Genomic DNA, 22,103 nt, shown 5'->3' on the forward strand with positions numbered 1-22,103 from the left:
TTTTGACACTACCACTCTATACTTTAGGAACAAAAGATAACCCTATTAAGAAACTTTAACCTGCATCCAGTGTTCTTGTCAATGTTAATATTGGTATTACTGGAGTTGTTTTCTTCCCCAATTTTAAAAATTGTGGTAAAATACACATAGAATTTAATTTACTTTCTTAACCATTTGTAAGTGTACAGATTAGTGGTATTATGATCACAGACATTACCATTACGCCTCTCCTGAACTCTTTTCCTATTGCAGAACTGAAACATCATACCCACTAAACAACTCTTCTTTCGTCCTCCTCCCCATTCTCTGGCGATTGCCATCCTACTTCCTGTCTATACCATACTGACTTCTCTCAGTACCTCCTATATAGGTAGAATCATACAGTATTTATTGTTTTGTGACTGGCTTATGTCGTTTAGCGTAATGTCCTTAAGGTTCAACCAAAAGTGAAAGTGAAAGTCACTCAGTGGTGTCTGACTCTTTGAGACCCCACAGACTAATCCATGGAATTCTCCAGGCCAGAATACTGGAGTGGGTAGCCTATCCTTTCTCCAGTGGATCTTACTGACCCAGGAATCAAACTGGGGTTTCCTGCATTGTGGGCAGATTCTTTACCAACTGAGCTATCAGGGAAGCCCTTAAGGTTTAACCAAGTTCAGCATATTGCCGAATTCCTTTTTCAGACTGAGTAATATACTACAGAGTGTGTGTGTGTGTGTGTGTGTGTGTGTGTGTGTGTGTGCACGTGTGCGCTACATATGCTTATCCATCATCTATCATTGGTCACTTGGGTTGCGTTTACATTTTAGCAATGCTGTTATGAACATGGGGTTACAAATGTTGCTTCGAGACCTTGCTTTCAATTCTTTTCAGCATCTACTCAGAGTTGCTGAATTATGTGGAAAGACTATCTTTTTTTTTTTTTTCAGGAATTACCGTTCCATTTTCCAGAGCAACTGTACCAGTTTACCTTCCCATCAGCAGAGCACAAGCATTTCAGTTTCCCTACATCCTCTCCAATGCTTGTTGTTTTTATAGTAGCCATCCTAAAGGGTGTGAAGTTTTACTGTGTATTTTTGCAGACCACTTCACATCCCTCTTGGGGCTCAGTTCAGATCAGTTCAGTCGTTCAGTTGTGTCTGACTCTTTGCGACCCCATAAATCTGAGCACACCAGGCCTCCCTGTCCATCCCCAACTCCCGGAGTTTACCCAAACTCATGTCCATTGAGTCAGTGATGCCATTCAGCCATCTCATCCTCTGTCGGCCCCTTCTCCTCCTGCCCCCAACCCCTCCCAGCATCAGAGTCTTTTCCAATGAGTCAACTCTTTGCATGAGATGGCCAAAGTATTGGAGTTTCAGCTTCAGCATCAGTCCTTCCAATGAACACCCAGGACTGATCTCCATTAGAATGGGTCTCCTTGCAGTTCAAGGGACTCTCAAGAGTCTTCTCCAAAACCACAGTTCAAAAGCATCAATTCTTTGGTGCTCAGCTTTCTTCACAGTCCAACTCTCACATCCACACATGACCACTGGAAAAACCATAGCCTTGACTAGAGGGACCTTTGTTGGCGAGGTGGGACAAAAATGATGCTGTTTGCTTAGCTGTTTTATTTGACTCTTCCCCTTCCTTCTTCCATCTGCATCCAGTCCTGTAACCTAGCTTCTCCATGCATATCTTCCTCCTTCATTGGCCTCCCTTTCCTCTGAGTTCTCCTGTTAAGATACTTCTGCAGATCATGATTGTGGTTGCTTACTAGTGTTTCATGTGGAATTGTCCTGTTGCCCCACCTGATCTACTTTTTACCAGTGGGGACCATGGCTTACTTTTCTGAAACATCTCATATGATACTGTAGCAAGCATAATGGTAATGAATGGTAATGAAACTCAGCTTTCACCTTATTAACCTGGGGAACACTGAGCGTATCCTCTTCAGAATTGCAGGAAACTATGAGGATGCTTGAGGCTCATGTTTTGGATCTGGGAGACCATTCACTTGGGTAACTTCTTAAGCTCCTCCTGTGTGTTCCTGACTGGACACACTTGGCTCTGCAACAACTCCCTCTGAGGAGAATGGGGGCCTGGGTTGGGGAGGGGCAGGTAGGATGGGCTCTGACCCTTGTGTCCCACGCCTTCTGCAGGGAGGGCATTGGGGTCTGGGGTGTGCCCCCCACAGTGGTCACTCCTTCTGGGGAGTGAAACCAAGTCCACCTAAAACTGAGTTCATCTGCCCAGTTTTTGATGGACCTCTCTCTCCAAAATGTGAGTCCTTTACTTGTCCAACGTCTGTTCTCCTCAAGATGAAGAATTAAGGGACAGGCGGGAGATGAGACTGAGCAGGACCCTGCGGGCCCTCCAGGTATAAAAGCTTCTGTGTCATCGATTTCTTGCTGGTAGGAAGGAGGCTTTCAGCATCCTAGACCTTTCCTGAGTTCCAAAGGGCAGATTCAAACAGTTACTCATTATGGGATGGGGAAGCAGAAACAATAGCATGAGATGGGGCCCGGTCCTGGTTCCTGCTCAGAGGACATGCGTAACAACACGATACATGTCTCTGAGTTGTTCTGCAGGAACTAAAGCCCCACCCAGTTAGAGGTGGTGACTTCCAGCTGAGTGCAAGCATGAGGACTGCAGAGTGTTTGGAACCAGAGGCTGATGTTGGAGATACCTAGAGCACCGCTCTGTCACCTCACCACCAACCAGTCAGAGGAGGGTTAGGCACTCTGCAGCCTGTGGTATTCGTCATTCAGTTGTGTCTGACTCTTTGTGACCTCATGGACTGTAGCCTGCCAGGGTCCTCTGTCCATGGGATTCTCCAGGCACAGATTCTGGAATGGGTAGCCATTTCCTTCTCCAGAGGATCTTCCCGACCCAGGGTGAACCTGTGTATCCTTTGGCTCCTGCACTGGCAGGTGGACTCTTTACTGAGCTGCCTGGAAGCTCCACACACTATGCAAACCTCCTAGAAAATTTTGCCCATAAAAACACCTTCGCCAAAACTGTTACCAAATGCATGTTCCTGTGCTAAATACACAGTGGGGCCAATGATACCAACAGCAGACAGTATGGAGCAGAGAAAGTTTTATTGAAGGGCTATGCAAGGAGACTGGTGCCTTGTATCCAAGGAAACCCCAAACTCGCCCCGAAGGGTTTCAGCAAAGCATTTTTAAAGGCCATTTTTAAAGGTATGGATGGTTTTGCAGACCTGGCACAAGAATTCCATGTTCTCACAGATGTCCAAGTAGGTCAGGTCACAAAGATCCTATAAACCTACAAGACAAATGTTATTCTGTTTTACAACTTTTTTTTTTTTTTTTAAATCTCTATTTGGTTGGAAAAGTGTTAACTTTTAAAGGTCAGAGACTTGATTATGGGCTCGCCTGTATATTTTAGGCTATAGATAACATTCCTAACCCAAAGCAAAAACCATAGACTACAAAGGTTATAGTAAAACAACTGACCCAATATGGGGACAGATTTGTTCTTCCCTGTTACAGTCCTGCAATAGAACGTATTTTGCTCCAAACTCCAAAATTTTGGTTTGATGGGCTTCCCTGGTGGCTCAGATGGTAAAGAATCTGCATGCAATGCAGGGTATGCAGGGCAGGCACAGGAATCAAATTCCACAACAGGAGGCCTGGAGTCCCATGGGAGTCTGACCCACGTGCCACTCCTTTGGGTCTCAGCCAAACACAACCTGGAGCACATATCCGAGGTCCTCATGCCCGAGTCCCTGCCTGTCACGGCCTTGATTTAACCAACAACATCCAGAATCCAGTGTGTTAGCAACCCTGATGCCCAAGACCCACTTCCTACCGGGCAGCCCCCGGAGCCTGGAGCCCTTCTCTCCCAGCACCGGCCCACGCCCTTCCGCCTGCACCAAGACTACAAGTCCCAGCGTGCAGCGCGGCCCTTGTACTGTCCCGCCGGCCCACGTTGGCATCCGCCGGGGGCGCGCCGCCCGGAGCACGCGCGCGCTGACGTCGACGTGCCAACGTGACTGGCGGTTGCGGCGCTCTGAGTTTCTGGGCCCGCACCGGTTCCAATCCGGCGGCGGGAGCTGTGGGCCCGCGATTCAGTTTGAGGGTGCCGCGCTGTGTAAATTTGCGAGGCCGTTGGGAAGGGCCGTCTCTTGTAGCCTCTTCCCCCTGGGCCTACGGCTCCGCGTCCCAGATGGACAAGGTGTGCGCCGTGTTCGGAGGCTCCCGGGGCATCGGCAGGGCGGTGGCCCGCTTGATGGCCCAGAGAGGCTATCGACTGGCCATCGTCGCCCGGAATCTGGAGGGGGCCAGAGCCGCGGCCGGGGACCTGGGCGGTGGGTACCGACCGGGGTCGCACCCCCTCTTCGCGCGGTCGGTGTGGGTCCGAGAAGCCGTCTTGTGCACCCTCCTCCCGCGGGCGGCAGACCCGCTGTGCTGGGCAAGGGGCGGCGCAGGCGTGCTTGGGTCTCGCGAGGAGGCCCGCGCGTGTGCCTGCCTACGCCTCGGGCGTGTGCGCATGCGCAGGCAGTGCCGCCTTGGGCAGCCGGTTTGTGGGTGGGCTCTTTTCCCGGCGTCCGCAGCGTTGAAGTAGTGTTATGCCTTGATGACCTTCACCAAGGGACAGTGAGATTGTTCCGCCAGGTCCCGCTTAAATCCCATTTCCTCCTGTCTATTAGAAATGGATTCGCAGTTGGTTTGCGAATTTCAGTCTCTGGCTGGTAGTGAGACGGGGTGCTGTGAAGGTTTGAGCTCGAAGCTAAGAGTTAGGAGGGCTGGGCTCAGAGGCACCTCAATCACTGTCGGGGCACCTTTACGCAACGTCACCCCGACTTCACATAGGTCTCCAGAGCTTTAAGAAGGTAATTTTAGTGTTAATGTACCACGCAAGGTTAGCCAGAAGACAAAGAATTGTTTACCTTTTTTTTTTTTTTTTTTAAATGACGGTGTTAAGTGGTATGTTGATAAAGATTGCTTTCTTTGAATTTGAATTTTTTTTTTTTTATTTAAACATTCGCAGAAAGTGGACTTTAAAAACCAGGTAACAGTTTTTAGTAAAGATTTTTTTTTCATGATTTTGTGCTTTCAACATTTTAAAAAATGGCTTCTTGCTTTGTTTCATCCCTTCTAATAGTCACGCTATAATACTAGCCATATAAGATTGTGCTATAGTTTAAACAGAAAAACGGTAGTGTTTATTTCAAAGCCAGGAAACCAGTTCGACAAGAATGTAACTGAATTAAACATTAAGCTTGTATATGCAAGCGTGTTCAGTCGTGTCCCACTCTTTGCAACCCCACCGACAGTAGCCCCGCCAGGCTCCTCTGTCCATGGAATTTTCCAGGCAAGAATGCTGGAGTGGGATGCCATTTCCTTCTCCAGGGGGTCTTCCCAGCCCTGGGATTGAACTCTTTGTCTCTTGTGCCTCCTGTATTGCAGGCAGATTCTTTACCACTGAGCCACTGGGAATGCATCAAGTTTCCAAAAAAGGAATATAAAACTGAGAAAACTGCTGAATTAAGTGGCATAGGGTCAGTGTCAAAACTGTAAATATTGGTAGGTGACTCATACAAAGTGTTTATGAACATGAGAAAGGTGCTCCCGCACTTTTATTGATTAAAAAAGTGTTTTAAGGTTGCATAACTTTGCTCCTGCTTGTTCCTCCATCCAGTTTCTTAGACTGAACTCCATGAGATCAGGAATCTGGAACTTAATCGTCCTTTATCTCAAGTTCTGGATAGAACAGATGTAAGGCTTCCGTGGTGGCTCAGATGGTGAAGAATCCGTCTGCAATGCAGGAAGACCTGGGTTGGATCCTTGGGTTGGGAAGATCACCTGGAGAAGGGAATGGCTACCCACACCAATATTTTTGCCTGGAGAATTCTATGGACAGAGGAACCTGGTGGGCTATAGCCTGAAAAGTTGCAAAGAGTCAGACCCTACTGAGTGGGACACAACTGAATGATTGACACTACTACACTAGCTCATCGTAGGTGTTTGATGAGTGTGTACTGAATCATGTTTACAACCAAGGTATACTTTGTTTGTAACTCTAATTTAATTTTGTTGTGTAGGAGATCATTTGGCATTGAGCTGTGATGTTGCCAAAGAACATGATGTTCAAAATACATTTGAAGAGATAGAGAAAAATTTAGGTCGTGTTAATTTCTTGGTAAATGCAGCTGGAATTAACAGGTTGGTCACAAATTTAAGTACATTTCTAATTTTTTTTCTCCTAATTTTCTTTTGATTAATATGAGTTAGTATATTAAATTGTTTTACATCTAATTGGAAGAAAAGGTATGTATTTTAAAATTTGGTCTGCAAGCTGCACACTCTTTTCATTGTTTTATATTGAGATTATAATAAGGGTTTCATTTAGTTTTTTTGTGTGTCAAAGTGCTATTACAGAGGGAAAAAACCCCTTTAAACTAAATGTGTGCTATTGGAATAGTTATATGTGTGTGTAGTACAGGTATAATATGATGCCTGGGAAGTGTACATATTAAGGGTACAGTTTAGTTTTACCATTGTAATCAACACTCATATTGAGCTGAAGAACTTTACCAGAAATCCAGAAGACTCTCTTGTTTTCTTCCCAGTTGGTACTTCCTTTTAGGTGACCACTGTCGTGACTATTTATGTTTCCTCACAGATCAAGTTTAAAATGGGCTGTCCAGGTGTTCTAACTCAGAGGCAAAGCTCTTCTTATATTCTACTTCTGGAAAAATAATGTTATCTGTTTGTTGACTTTAATTTGTCTTGCCCCATTTTTAAATCACATGGGATTGTTTTGGTTTGATTCTGCCTTTTTGGTAGGGATAACCTGTTAGTAAGGACAAATGCTGAAGAGATGCTGTCTCAGCTGCACACTAACCTCCTGGGTTCCATGCTGACCTGTAGAGCTGCCGTGAGGATGATGATTAAACAGCAGAGCGGGTCCATTGTGAATGTGGGTGAGTTTTCACCTCTGCGTGTGTGGTATTATCTATGGCACCACAGAAATTTAGTCAACTGATTTGGAGCTTATTTACCTGTGAAACTTGGACAGAATGTGTCTTTGTTATCCATGGAAAAAGGATTTTATTAACTGATTAATAGGTGAAACAGGAATCAGCAATGCACATCCTTCTAGTGGTCAAGCAGGTGTTATGGAGTGACACCACCGGGTCCGGGGGCGGCGACAGCTCACGTCGGGAGATGCAGGACCTCAGGCACCTAGCTCTGGTGTCCAGAGGCTGTGTGGAATGGCCCTGACCTAGCGGGTTGTGGCTGTGCACAAACGTGCTTCAGTGTGACCCGCTATTTTGCATATTTAAGAGAAATTGGACATCCTGATTCTTACATGAAACCAAATTTTCAAAATGTGATCAAGGAATGAAAAACTTGTAGTTGGTGAGGGCTAAAAAATGACTTGTGCAGTGACTGCGTGTGTCACTAGTAAATCCAGCACAGAGGTCTGGGAGGTTTTCTTAAGAGAATAACCTTTAAGAGAATAACCTTTATTCTTATAAGAGAATAACCTTTTCAGTGTTTAGAATGGATGTTAAGTAATTCCTGGGCTTCAGGTCACCTGCCCTACAGGGCAGAGTAGAGTATGTGCCTGTAGACTTTAAAATGCAGAGTGACTTGAAATTTCGTTTCAGTGTGGTGGTTTGAGACTAGCAGCATGCCTGCCATCTCCCATTGAAGCCGTGATACCTTAGAGGCCACAAAAAAGGGATGCTGCTCTTAGAGTAGGTGACCCTACTCTAATACAGGAACTGTCTTTCCAAGCCAGAATACAGAGTGCTTCCTTTTTGATATTGACCAAAGGAAAGAATATTGTGCTAGTAACAATTAGAACATTTTGGACATGTACCCTTAAAAATGTGAGAGGTCGATTTTCTTCTAAAAGATTCATAATTAAGTTGACTTTTGCCTTCTGACATAGCCAGATAATGACTTGGCTTCTTGTAAGCTGATATACTACCACATCCTGGTAAAGGAGGGTGTATTTGTTCAAGTCTAAAACATGCCCTTTTTAGACTTACATAAAACAAAATCCCATATCAGTCTTTTGCTTACATGCAGACTTATAGACTTGTGCTGAAAGTCAATAAAATAGACTATTGAAAATAAGTTAGGAGACTTTTATGACCATAGAGGTTACTGTAAATTTCTGGCAAGGACATTGGTATTTCAGAAGTTACCGCTTTGCAGAGGAACAGCTGTGTGGTGGAACCTCGGCTGCTCAAGCCTCCTGCTCAGCCTTGCCTCCAAGTCTGTATTTTTCCTTTTGTGTTTCTCCTTGTTGCTCTTCCTCCCCCAAACCCCTTTCTCTATCCAGCTGCATTTCCTCTGTCTGATCAGTGTCTTTTCTCACTCTCTCTGTACTCCTCCTTTCTCTTCCTTGTCATTAACTGACATGTAATACCTAATGTGGATAAATATTTTATTCTTGGACTTGCTGATCATAAGAAGTATGTGGAGTGTTTTTATTTTCTAAAATTAAATTACTTTCTCAAAAATTTTATGAAGTTCTTGATTACTTTTTATATTACATGAAGGAAAGTTACACAGCTCAAAATAGCCTGGAGTTAAAACTCCCCTCCAGGTCCTCCCCACTATTCTATGCAAAAACAACTCTCTCACCCAAAGTGAAAAATGGACTTTAAGGCTGATTATGCCCAGCTCCCACCCAGTCCAGCCTCTGGCTGATCTCCAGAATTCCTTGCCCCTGCCGTTTAAGAGATAACTCCTCCGAACAACCTTGGAGAAGAACAGGCCCCCTTAAGACAGTAGCTTTCCACATACATGCCTCTGTATGCTTACTGTTTTCTTGGGTTAGTGCAGCCGCTCGCTAATCTCACTGCTGCCCCTTCTGCCTCATTAAAGGTGATGTGTTCCTGTACAGTGCTGGTCTCATTCTTTTTCCAAACCTTGCCTTCTCTAACTCTTTACCCTACATTACATTATACAGGTCATTGATGCAGAAAATGACTTCCCCAATTTCTGTTCTGCAAGAATTTATTTGCATACAGTTGATAACTTGGGTTATAAATTATTCTTTCATATTCATATAATTGAGCCACCCAAGAATCTTTGTATTAGGCAGTACAAGTTGATACATATCTGAAGGTAACTAAATTGCAATTTTACAAGAAGTTTACAATAGAAGCTTTGCTAATTTAATCAGCAGTAGTTGAAATTTAGTAAAATTTTTCTTCGAATGAACTGTTTTTTAGCTGGAAATAAAAACTTTATGCCTGTGTCATAGGTCATAAAATCAGTCTTACCTGGCTTGTCGGTTCTGGTTTTAACCTCCTCCTCCTGGAAGCCTCTATAAACTCTGTAGACTTTTTATCATGCTCCTCCTCCTCAGAGATGAGCGTGGGTTCCTGTGGCTTAGTGGATCAGTTCTCAGCCACCGCCTAGTCCTCCGGGTTCTACAGGAGCTTCCTTCGGCTCCTGTTTCTGAGCAGACTCAGACTCTTAAGTCTTGCTACTCAAATGACAATGGTTAGAATTCCTCATTTTAGCAAAGAACAAGGTAAGGGTTTGTACCTTGTTTGTTTACTGTAGACTATCTGAATGTGCAGAATAATAACCCTACGAATGTGGTTTGAATTTGCTCTCATTTCTTTTTCTAGGAAGTGTTGTTGGTCTAAAAGGCAATTCTGGCCAGTCTGTATACAGTGCCAGTAAAGGAGGATTAGTCGGATTTTCACGTGCTCTTGCCAAAGAAGTAGCAAAAAAGAAAATTAGAGTGAATGTGGTTGCACCAGGTCAGTGGGAACTTCTTTTTTCTTTTAATTTATGTGAATCTGCGGTTTTATAAAATAATAGCAAAGGCTGGTCTTGTGTCGGTAAGTACGCCATCGTCACCAAGCACTCTCAGAGGTCTGGGGACAGGAGCAGGGAACCCACAGGGGACATGGAGCAGGGTGGTGGTGGGGTTTGAACTCTGTCTGCTGGGGCTGGGGGCTGAGACTCATGCCAGGCACGCTACATCCCTGCTGGGCACAAGAGAAGCTCCCCATTTAAAAGTCAGGTATAACTTGGAACTCTCAAGAACTGAATGTATGAATGTCAAGTAAGTGGGGTGAGGTGTGTTGGTGACATATATACTGCAGTTGAGTGGGCCGAAGTTGTGTCCCTTTGCAGATCTGTTTGCATTTTAATTGTCTTTGTCCTCTTTGGGGATGTGTTATCAATTTGCTGCTCACTGGGATACAGTGTTTGCTAATTTAGACGTTGTCAGTTTGTCAAAGCAGAACTTTTCAAACAATGCATCCATTACCTAATATAGTCCCTGCATCTAGATTAAAGAAGTAACACATCTTTATACTTAAAATATCTGAAGAGCACTGTCGTATGATGTACTTTTTTCATAACAGCACAAATCAGAGGAGGCAATCCAACAAGGCTGCTTTGGTGATGTCCTCTGTACATTCCGTGACATCATTGCCTGCAGTAACTGACCTACTGATAACAAGAAACTGTGGGTTTGGTTCCAGATACCGCAGGAGAGCACGTATCACAGTAAAGCAATCAGCAAACCTTGTTTCCCAGTGCATATAGGAATTAAGTTTATACTATCCTGTAGTCTATTAAATGTGCAGTAACACTGTATCTAGAAAACCAATGTTCATACCTTAATTTAAAAATACCATAAGATCCTCTTTGACCCATCTCCTAAAGTAATGGCAATTAAAAAAAAAAGCAGATGGGACCTAATTAAGCTTAAAAGCTTTTGCACAAAAAAGACAATACAAATAAGATGGAAAGGCAGCCCTCAGAATGGGAGAAAATAATTGCAAACAAACAACTGACAAAGAAATAATCTCTAAAATATATAAGCAGCTCATGCAGCTCAATATGGGAAAAACAGACAACCCCATCAGAAAATGGGTAGAAGACCTTAACAGACATTTCTGCAAAGAAGACATCCAGATGAACAAGAGATACGTGAAAATATGCACCACATTGCTCAATAAGACACATGTACCCCAGCATTACCTGTAGCACTATTTACAGTAGCTAGGACATGGAAGCACCCTAGATGTCAATCAACAGCTGAATGGATAAAGAAGCTGAGGTACATATCAGTTCAGTCGTGTCCGACTCTTTGTGACCCCGTGGACTGCAGCACGCTGGGCTTCCCTGTCCATCACCAACTCCCGGAGCCTACTTAAACTCATGTCCATCACATCGGTGATGCCATCCAACCATTTCCTCCTCCCACCTTCAGTCTTTTCCAGCATCAGGGTCTTTTCCAGTGAGTTGGTTTTTTGCATCAGGTGGCCAAAGTATTGGAGTTTCAGCTTCAACATCAGTCCTTCCAGTGAATATTCAGGACTGATTTCCTTTAGGATGGGACTGGTTGTATCTCCTTACTGTCTAAGGGACTCTTGAGTCTTCTCCAGCACCACAGTTCAGAAGCATCAATTCTTTGGCACTCAGCTTTCTTTATAGTCCAGCTCTCACATACGTACATGACTACTGGAAAAACTATAGCTTTGACTAGACGGACCTTTGTTGGTAAAGTAATGTCTCTGTTTTTTAATATGTTGTCTAGGTTGGTCGTAACTTTCCTTCCAAGGAGTAAGTGTTCTTAATTTCATGGCTACAATCACCATCTGCAGTGATTTTGGAGCCCAAGAAAATAAAGTCTGTCACTGTTTCCATTGTTTCCCCATCTATTTGCCATGACGTGATGGGGCAGGATGCCATGTTCTTAGTTTTCTGCATGTTGAGTTTTAAGGCAGATTTGTCACTCTCCTCTTTCATTTTCATCAAGAGGCTCTTTATTTCTTTGCTTTCTGCCATAAGGGTGGTGTCATCGGCTTATCTGAGGTTACTGATATTTCTCCTGGCAGTCTTGATTCCAGCTTATGCTTCATCCAGCCCAGCGTTTTGTATGATGTATTCTGCATATAGTTAAATAAGCAGGGTGACAGTATACAGCCTCGACGTACTCCTTTCCCGATTTGGAACCAGTCTGTTGGTCCATGTCCAGTTCTCACTGTTGCTTCCTGACCTGCATACAGACTTCTCAGGAGGCAGGTCAGGTGGTCTGGTATTCCCATCTCTTTAAGAATTTTCCACACTTTGTTGTGATCCACACAGTCAAAGGCTTTGGCATAGTCAATAAAGCAGAAGTAGATGTTTTTTCTGGAACTCTCTTGCTTTTTCGATGATCCAGTGGATGTTGGCAGTTTGATCTCTGGTTCCTCTGCCTTTTCTAAATCCAGCTTGAACATCTGGAAGTTCTCAGTTCACGTACTGTTGAAGCCTAGCTTGGAGAATTTTGAGCATTACATTGCTAGCATGTGAGATGAATTCAATTGTGTGGTAGTTTGAACATTCTTTGGCATTGCCTTTCTTTGGTATTGGAATGAAGACTGACCTTTTCCAATCCTGTGGCCATTGTTGAGTTTTCTAGATATGCTGCCATAATGAGTGCAGCATTTTCACAGCATCATCTTTTAGGATTTGAAATAGCTCAACTGGAATTCCATTACTTCCGCTAGCTTTGTTCATAGCAATGCTTCCTAAGGCCCACTTGACTTCACATTCCAGGATGTCTGGCTCTAGGTGAGTGATCACACCATCCTGGTTATCTGGGTCGTGAAGATCTTTTTTGTATAGTTCTTCTGTGTATTCTGACTTCCCTGGTGGCTCAGATAGTAAAGCATCTGCCTATAATGCAGGGACCTAGGTTCAGTCTCTGGGTTGGGAAGATCCCCTGGCGGAGGGCATGGTAGCCCACTCCAGTATTCTTTAGGGCTTCCCTGGTAGCTCAGACACTAAAGCATCTAGACCTGGATTCAGTCCCTGGTTTGGGAAGATCCCCTGGAGAAAGAAATGGCAACCCACTCCAGTACTCTTGCTGGAAAATCCCATAGTCTGAAGAGCCTGGTAGGCTACAGTCCATGGGGTTGCAAAGAGTTGGACATGACTGAGAGACTTCACTTTCACTTTCTGTGTATTCTTGCCACCTCTTCTTAATATCTTCTGCTTCTGTTAGGTCCATACCATTTCTGTCCTTTATTGAGCCCATCTTTGCATGAAATGTTCCCTTGGTGTCTCTGATTTTCTTGAAGAGCTCTGTAGTCTCCCATTCTATTGTTTTCCTGTTTCTTTGCATTGATCACTGAGGAAGGCTTTCTTATCTTTCCTTGCTATTCTTTGGGACTGTGCATTCAGATGGGTATATCTTTCCTCTTCTCTTTTGCCTTTAGCTTCTCTTTTCTCAGCTATTTGTAAGGCTGCCTTAGACAACCATTTTGTCTTTTTCCACTTCTTTTTTTGGGGGAGGGTCTTGGTCCCTGCCTCCTGTACAATGTATCGAACCTCCATCCATAGTTCTTCAGGCCCTCTGTCTATCAGATCTAATCCCTTGAATCTATTTCTCACTTCCACTGTATAATCGTAAGGGATTTGATGTAGGTCATTGCTGAATGGCCTAGTGGTTTTCCCTGCTTTCCTCAGTTTCAGTGTGAATTTGGCAATAAGGAGTTCCTGGTCTGAGCCACAGTCAGCTCCCAGTCTTGTTTTGCTGACTGTATAGAGCTTCTCCATCTTTGGCTGCAAAGAATATAATCAATCTGATTTTAGTGTTGATGTCCATATGTACAGTCTTCGCTTGTGTTGTTGGAAAAGGGTGTTTGCTATGACCCACGCCTCCACTGGAGACTCCTGGACACTCACAGGCCTGTCTGGGTCACTGCTCCTTTCTCCTGGTCTTGGTGCACAAGGTTTTGTTTGTGCCCTCCAAAGGTCTGTTTCCAGCCCTGTGTAAGTTCTGGTGGTTCTATGGTGGGGTTAATGGCGACGTCCTCCAACAGGGCTTAAGCCATACCCAGGTCTGCTGCACCCAGAGCCCCTGGGGCAGGCCACTGCTGACCCGGACCTCCACAGGAGACACTCAGACACAGTTCTGGCTCGGCCTCTATGGGTTGGGCCTGCGTTTTGTGCCCTTCCCAGGTCTGGGCAGCTCGGGCGAGCAGGTGCTTGGCAAGTGCGCCATCCCAGATGGGCCGTGTGTCTCAATCACCTCCCCAGTCCCGGCCGCTCAGCTTTCCGGGTACGCCACAAGAGCACCGTCTCAGATGTGCCGTGTGTCTCCTCTGGAGAGCTGATGGCAGGCTGTGACCCCCCTGGCAGATGTCAGCCATCCAGGATCTCAGGAGGACGTGGTTAGCAGCTAGGAGCCTGCTCACAGTTTGGTGGAAGATGCTCTGGGGCTGAGACTGTAGCAGCCCCTTGCCTTCCAGCTGTCAAGCCTGCCTCTCTGCCTCCGGGCGGGGAGGGGCTGCTGGCTCTGTTTGGTAATCTTTGGTATTGCTCAGTCCTTTGTTCTGTGTGAGGGCCAGGCTGCATGATAGGTTGTTAGGTTAGAGCCTTTCCTGGGCAGTTCTCTTTTCCGCAGTTGCGGTTAGGTGTGCATTCTGTGGGTGTTTTTTTTTTTCTTCCAGTTATGTTGCCTCTGAGATTCCAGGTCTCCTGACAGACCCGTCTGTGAGAGGGTTTCCTACTGTGTGGAAACTTCTCCTCCTTCACGACTGCCTCCCCAGGACAGGTCTCCGTCCCTAACCCTTTTGTCTCTCTTTTTGTCTTTTATATTTTCTCCTTCCTCCTTTCGAAGAGAATGGGCCGCCTTTCTGGGTGCCTGGTGTCCTCTGCCAGTGTTCAGAAGTTGTTTTGTGGAAGTTGCTCAGCATTCAAATGATCTTTTGATGAATTTGTGGGGGGAAAGTGGTCTCCCCATCCTATTACACATGGAATATTACTTAGCCATAAAAAGGAATGAATTTGATTCAGTTGAACTGGGGTGGAGGAACCTAGAGTCTGTGAAGTAAGTCAGAAAGAGAAGAACAAATATTGTGTATTAGTACATATATATGGAATCTAGAAGAAAGATATTGATGAACCTGTTTGCAGGGCAGCAGTAGAGACATACACACAGAGAATAGACGTGTGGACACAGAGCATGTGAGGGGAGCAGGGCACGAACGGGGAGAGGAGCCGTGAGACGTGTTACTGTACGTAAAATAGATGGCCAGCGGGGAGTTTCCGTATAACGCAGCGCTCAGCCCACTGCTCTGACAGCCGGGAGAGTTGAGATGGGGGTGGGTGGGAGGCAGGATCACGAGGCAGGGCTTCTGTCTGTACCTGTGGCTGAGTCACACTGTTGAGCGGCAGAAACCAACACAGCATTGTAAAGCAGTTATCCTCCAGTTAAAAAGAAACTAGAAAATACTTTACTGCTAAAACATGCTAACCATCATCTGAGCCCTCAGCGAGTCAGGCTGTAGTGCTGACATCAGAGGTCACTGATTACAGACACCACAACAAATAACAGTATAATGAACAGTCAGAAATACAACGTTCAGTATAATGAACAGTCAGACTCATGAACTGAGCAAAGGCTGTTGGGAAAATGGCAGGTAGACTTGCTTGATCCAGAGTTACCACAAACCTGCAACTTGTAAAAAAAACCCAAAAATGCAGTATCCGCAAGGCCCCTTAAAACGAGGTCGGCCTGTACTCCAGAAAGCCAGTGTTTGTGCAGAGAAGAAGGTGTTAATATCACAGGTCACATACGTTTGTTTTCAAAATGGAGAAGATGCCTTTCCCTGGGTGTCATCGTGCCTCAGAGAGGTACCCTGTGTTCACATTAGAATTTCTCTGTGTGAAATTCTAGAAAATCTCTGAAAAATTTGAAGGAAAAAAGATGCTTTACACAGACTCAGGCAGGAGAAATTCTTCTGAAAAGTGACTCTGAAGTAGTCGATTTTAACAGGGATTGTAGCTGTAGCTGCTGCTTTAGTGAGTGAAGGGGCCTCTGTGTGATACAAACTTTAGGTATCTTTGTGTTTTTCATAATATGGTCTTTCTAAACTGTCTGGATCTTCCAATTTTATAACTTTTACCTTTATGTTATTTGCCTTTTGACAAATTACTAGTTTATAAATATTGCCTGGATTAGTTGAGACTGATAAAAAGGTGCTAAAACTCAAATCTGGTTATGACTTGTGAGCTGGTGTGACGGTAGGCTTGGTTATTGCGCTTTCGAAGACAATGAATGCCCTTCTTACTCTTGCTGGCTGCATGGGACCTCTGTCCCACTTGCCGAGGGCCCTGCGGCCGGTGCGCTGGGGGTTCGCGAGGAGGCTGAGGGCGACCTGGGCCGCTCTGCCCAGTGTGGCCCAGAGCTGCCGACCGGCAGGGACCAGGGCACCGTCAGGAGTGTCCTGCGTCCCCGTTGAGTGTTAGTCAGACACTAGCTCCAAATCCATAAACGTTTGAGAAGTGACGCGATGTAGGTGCATCTTTGTTTAAAAGGTAATCCCGAGCGGCCCTGTGGTCTTCACAGCGCTGTGAGGTGTCTGTGCTTCGTGCACCCGGTTGGGTGTTGGTGTTAGCCGACTTCAGTGTGTAAAGTAGATGATGTGTGGTTTGGGGCATCTGTTATGTGCTTCCCACTTCTCGGATTGCAGGACTGTGGGTGATGAAGAGTCAGCTCTCGGTCACAGTGAGCTACAAGCTGCATGGTTTGAGCGTGATGCAAGTGAGCCTCACTGCTAGTAATTCATTCAGCAGACTCCCCGAGTGTGTCCCGTGTGCCAGGGCTGGCAGCGCTCCAGATTACAAACACGAATAAGGTGTTTGTGTCACAGGGAATGAGGTGCAGTGGGAAAGACAGGCGTGTAGACAGATAATTACACTGCCACGTGATGAATGCAAAGTAGGTACCCGCATGATGCTATGGAAACGCTGGAGAAGGAATGCTTAATTTTGTCAGTCAATTAGTTGTCAAGGAAACAGACTAAACAGTGTGAATCCAGTTTGTGTCCAAAGGGAAATTTTATGAGTGTCAGGGAAGTGTGCTTGTATAGCCTTTCTAGAGATATTATTTTCCAGTGCAGTTTACACTGCAGGAAAGCAAAAACCTGCTGCCAGAAATGTGGACGTTGAGTGGAGTGACCTTTATTGTATTATATGGGCTATAGTGTAATATGTGGTACTGACCATGCTGTAAGCCCAGCATGGGCTGCTTCACTCACCAGCAGTGAGGTTCACGCTGGAATGGCCGCGTCTGACTGAGTCTGTGGACTGTTTATTAACGCAACTTTAGATAGTGATTTCAACCAGATTCTTGAGATCTTTGAACAGAGCTGAGAAACATCAGAATTAATATTTTTACATTTTTTAATTGAAGGATAATTGGTTTTAGACTTCTGTTGTTTTCTGTCAAACAACATGGATCACCCATAGGTATACATGTGTCCCCTCCCTCTTGGACCTCCCTCCCACCTCCCTCCCATCCCACCCCTGTAGGTTGATACACAGCCTCCGTTTGAGTTCCCTGAATCATACATCAAAGTCCCATTGGCTGTCTCTTTCACATGTGGTAATGTAAGTTTCCACTTCACTCCCTCCATACATCTCACCCTCTCCTCCCCTACCCCCCTGCCCATAGGTCTGTTCTCTATGTCTGTTTCTCCACTGCTGCCCTGAAAATAAATTCCTCAGTACCATCTTTCTAGATTCTGTATATGTGCGTTAGTAAAAGATATTTATCTTTCTCTTTCTGACTTACTTCACTCTGAATAATAGGCTCTAGGTTCATCCATTAAGTCATCAGAACTGACTCATGTGTTCGTTTTTATGGCTGAGTAATATTCCATTGTGTGTATGAACCACAGCTTCTTTATCCATTCATCTGTCGATAGACATCTAGGTTGCTTCCATGTTCTAGCTATTGTAAACAGTGCTGCAGTGAATATTGAGTTACATGTGTCTTTTTCAATTTTGGTTTCCTCAGGGTATATGCATAGGAGTGGGATTGCTGGGTCATATGGTGGTTTTATTCCTAGTTTTTTTAAGGAATCTCCGTACTGTCTTCCATAGTGGTTGTATCAGTTTATATTCCCACCAGCAGTGCAAGAGGGTTCCCTTTTGTCCACACGTTCTCTAGCATTTATTGTTTGTAGACTTTTTGATGATGATCATTCTAACTGGTGTGAGATGGTATCTCATTGTGTTTTTGGTTTTCATTTCTCTGATAATGAGTGATGTTGAGCATCTTTTCATGTGTTTAATAGCCATCTGTATTTCTTCTTTGGAGAAATGTCTGTTGAGGTCTTTTTTCCACTTTTTGATCGGGTTGTTTAATATGTTTATTTTTAATGTTAGTTTTCCTGGTCACCTTCACACACTTGTTCCATCATCACTGTGACCCACTTGAGAACATGTATTTTCATCGTCCCAGAAGAAACCCTGGAGCTGTGAGCATCCAGGAGTCCCCATTTCCCTCAGTCGCCGCAGCCTTTCACAGCCTCTCACCCGCCTCCCGGCTGTCCACAGAAGTGTGCGCTGCTGTGACCACCGCGCCACTTTACTGCCTGAAGTAGAAGCTGGCGATGTGTTTCATGGGGGCGCGGGCAGCCATGTAACCTGTGCCCCTCAGTGGGCGCTTCCGCTGTTGTTTCTGATCTTCTCTGGTTCAGCTGCTAACACTGACAGTACCCGTGCCATCCAGCCACCTCATCCTCTGTCGTCCCCTTCTCCTCCCGCCCTCAATCTTTCCCAGCATCAGGGTCTTTTCTAATGAGTCAGCCCTTCGCATCAGGCAGCCAAAGTATTCAACGAATGGAAGTGAGGAATTGAATTCTTATTCACGTTTGTATCCATCCACTTACATTGTGCTGAGTTGGACCAAATATTTGGTGGTCAAATATTTTAGTGTTGAGTAACTCTTCATTGAATTAAACTGAATAAAAAATAAGGACTTGAATGTTTGATTATTAGCAAAATTCTGTTGCCTAAAACAAGGTTTATTAATGATCTCAAATTAAATTTCCAGCAGTGAATTTTTTTAATTGAGCAAGTGTTTCTTAGTGTCTACCCTTTTCGACTAAACAGGCACACGTTTCTCTTTCAGGATTCATTCACACAGATATGACGAAAGACTTGAACGAAGAACATTTAAAGAAGAATATCCCTCTGGGAAGGTTTGGAGACGCGCTTGATGTGGCCCAGGCGGTCGTGTTTCTTTTGGAGTCTCCGTATGTGACAGGGCACGTCCTGGTGGTGGACGGCGGCCTGCAGCTCACCATGTAGCCGGCTCCTGTCACTGTTGCTGGAGTCACGGCCAGTCTGCGTTACACCTGTGTTTGCTGATCAAACCTGCTGATGCTACCGGAATTGGCTTCTGTCTTCATACAAGTATGTCTGTGAAGACAGTGAGAGCAGCTGCGTTTTCCAAATGACACGTGTCTTCTGGGCAGCGTTGGTGTGCAGTCCCTCCTTACAGGGTTACCTCCAGCCCTGGGGGCTCCAGATGTTCCCGCCCCTTACAGAAGAGCGTCCATGTGTCTGTGTGTAACCTCTGTACACTGCACATCATCTCTGTTGTTGTTCCGTCACTAAGTTGTGTCCGACTCTTTGCAACCCCTCACACTGTAGCTGGCCAGGCTCCTCTGTCCGTGGAATTTTCCCGGCAAGAATACTGGAGTGGGTTGCCATTTCCTTTTCCAGGGGATCTTCCTGACCCAGGGATCGAACCCTGTTTCCTCAGTCTCCTGCACTGGGAGGTGGATTCCTTACCACTGTGCACCAGGGAAGCCCAAATCTAAATCATTCTTAGATTACATATCATGCCTAGCACAGTGTAAATGCTGTGTAAATAATTGAAATACAGTGTAAGTGCTATGTAAATAGTTGATTTTTGGAATTCTCAAAAACATACTTAGAAATTTAAAAACTTTAAAAAATATATTTTCTATCCATAGTTGGCTGAACCCATGGATGTAGAAGCGGGATGCAGAGGGCCAAGTGTCTAGACATTTTGCAAGTAATGAAAACAGATGTTATCTTAATTTATGCATTTTGTTACAAAAGTAGAAAAAATTACATGATCTGATTGTCATTAGATACTTCGTTGTGATAGCTTACGGTGAATGGTGTTGGATTCGTGATCTCCAAAGAAGAAGATTTAACTTTGGGACCAGGGACCTGGGTTGATCCCTCAAGAGCTTTTGTGTAGCAGAGTTTTATTAAAGTGGAAAGGGACTGAGAAAGCTTCTGACACAGACATCAGAAGGGGGCGGAGAGTGCCCCCTCACTAATGTTAGCAAGGGAGTTATGTACTTTGTAATTGATTATTACAATACATCAAAAGAATGTCTCAAGTTTGTGAAAATTTTACCAGACCCACTCCCACAATTTACATTTTAGGATAATGGGATTAGAATTTAACAATAGAAAGATCCTACCAGTTCCACTCCCATAATGTACATTTTAAGATATCAGGATTAGTCAGAAAGTTTTCAGGAAGGAGAAACTGTCCTCAAGCAGGATACATTGTTGTTATATAATCCTTAGAACAGAGTTTAAACTGAGTTGTTTGTTGTGTAATCATCAATTCTGGGCTTAAGGAAAAAATGTTTCGTGTGACTAAGACTGAGGAATGTAGAGGGAAAATTTTTGTCCTTTCTTCCTCCTTGAGAACCCCAGACCTCTCTCTCCTCGGGGACCCCTGGACTTGTTATCAGCCTGCCTAGGCATTGGCGCTCTCAGCTGCATTGGGCCAAATACTCTAGAAGTTAGCGTGGCAGGCCAAGTGCAAGTTAAGTGCACCAAAGCAGGAGGACTCGAAGGGCGTCAGGCAGGTGCCTTAGCAGGCCTGCTGGGGCTGACCAGTGTAGCCCTCTGCCCGTCCCCTGAATAGTCAGCTGTCACGCAGGCTGAGAAGGACAGTCAGACACAGACCTGACTGTGGAGTCTGGGTTTTTTGAGTGGCATTGCGCCTCTGTGAGCCGCTGGGTACAACAGACCACACTGGACAGAGGAGTCTGGTGGGTACAGTCCATGGGGCTGGAACTGGACGCAGCTGAGCGACTGAACACCAAGTGTGGGTGGCTGATGTGTCCTGTGGAAATCTCAGGGGCGCTGTGGTTAACCCTTGGTTTTAGTACCTGGTCCAGCTGTGAGTTGCATAGACCTCATCAGCTTAGGATGTGGAACTGGTGTTTCTTGGGTTGTAGTTTTTTTTCTTTTAATTCCTCAAAACTCTCAATTTAGCTGGTTTCTTGAAAACAGCATAAGAAATAATGACATTTTAAAAATTAAGAATTTTTGCATTAATGAATATAATGATTCTTATGTGAAATTTTAGAAGATAATAATTGTGAACAATCATTAGTAAATATGCAGTAATAACAGTGAGCGCAGTGTCTTTACGAGGAGCAGGGAAAGCGTTAGTCTTGAATGGAAATACTTGTCTGAGATTAGAAATGACGCAAATTGTGTGAAAACATCAGATGATACCTATTTTGCATTGATCTCTTTTGTGAGAATAGCATGATAATTTTAAATATCACTTGGTTCATGTTGGTTTTTTATCATCATTTCAAATGTTTTAAATATTATTGCATTTTAAAATAATCTTTTTACAGTTTTTTTGGAGATGAACATGATTTTATGTAAACAGATTAATTTTACATTGAAAGTTGGTACAAAAGTACGAATAGGATATATGACATAAATGCAGACTGATAAAAATAATAAAGTCAAATCTGTGTTCTAAATCAAAATTCATGATTCCTTTAAAATTCTTTTAAACTGATCTTCAAAATAGTCTTTACTTGGCGAAGTCTATTCAGGAGGTAAACAGGTCAGAAGTTTCTGTCATCAGCCAGGCTGCCTGCTCAGTGTAGACATGGCAGTCGCCTGCCGAACACCGGGTGGGAAAGCAGCAGGCGGTGGTTTCAAGCTCTGCAGACAGGACACGCCTTGCCAGCGCCTTGCCCGGACCGGCTCCCCTCTGGCTCCTCACGAGGCCGCCTTGGCTGGCGGTCAGGAAGGAAGCAGGTACCACTTGAAATAACGACACTGAGGTGTGAGTTACAGGTGGATTTAACGTTCAGTTGTGTGTATTCACACGTTGAGAAATGAGCCCTTTTACACTGTCCACCGCTCCCGCCAACATGACTGGTGGAGGGTGAAGTGAGGCCGTGAACAGGCACGGTGAGCCTCGGCCCCGGGTGCTCCCGGCCAGATGCTGCAGCCGGGTGTCGGCTGTCAGTCACGTGCAGAGGTGCCAGAGCTTCAGTGACTTCTTAACAAGAAAAC

The 22,103-nt window shown here is 44.8% G+C and overlaps 1 protein-coding gene across 1 annotated transcript; it reads left to right on the plus strand.

Moving 5' to 3' along the window:
- The first annotated feature begins 4,004 nt into the window (after positions 1 to 4,004).
- On the plus strand, positions 4,005 to 21,565 carry CBR4 (carbonyl reductase 4). Its single transcript, XM_043486973.1, has 5 exons — positions 4,005 to 4,315; positions 6,053 to 6,173; positions 6,798 to 6,934; positions 9,611 to 9,745; positions 18,913 to 21,565. Exons 1-5 carry the CDS (start codon positions 4,174 to 4,176, stop codon positions 19,089 to 19,091), a joined length of 714 nt encoding a protein of 237 aa, XP_043342908.1. The 5' UTR covers positions 4,005 to 4,173; the 3' UTR covers positions 19,092 to 21,565.
- Positions 21,566 to 22,103: the final 538 nt, after the last annotated feature.

This window comes from Cervus canadensis, chromosome 14 (assembly GCF_019320065.1).
Source record: "Cervus canadensis isolate Bull #8, Minnesota chromosome 14, ASM1932006v1, whole genome shotgun sequence".
Lineage (NCBI taxonomy): Eukaryota > Metazoa > Chordata > Mammalia > Artiodactyla > Cervidae > Cervus > Cervus canadensis.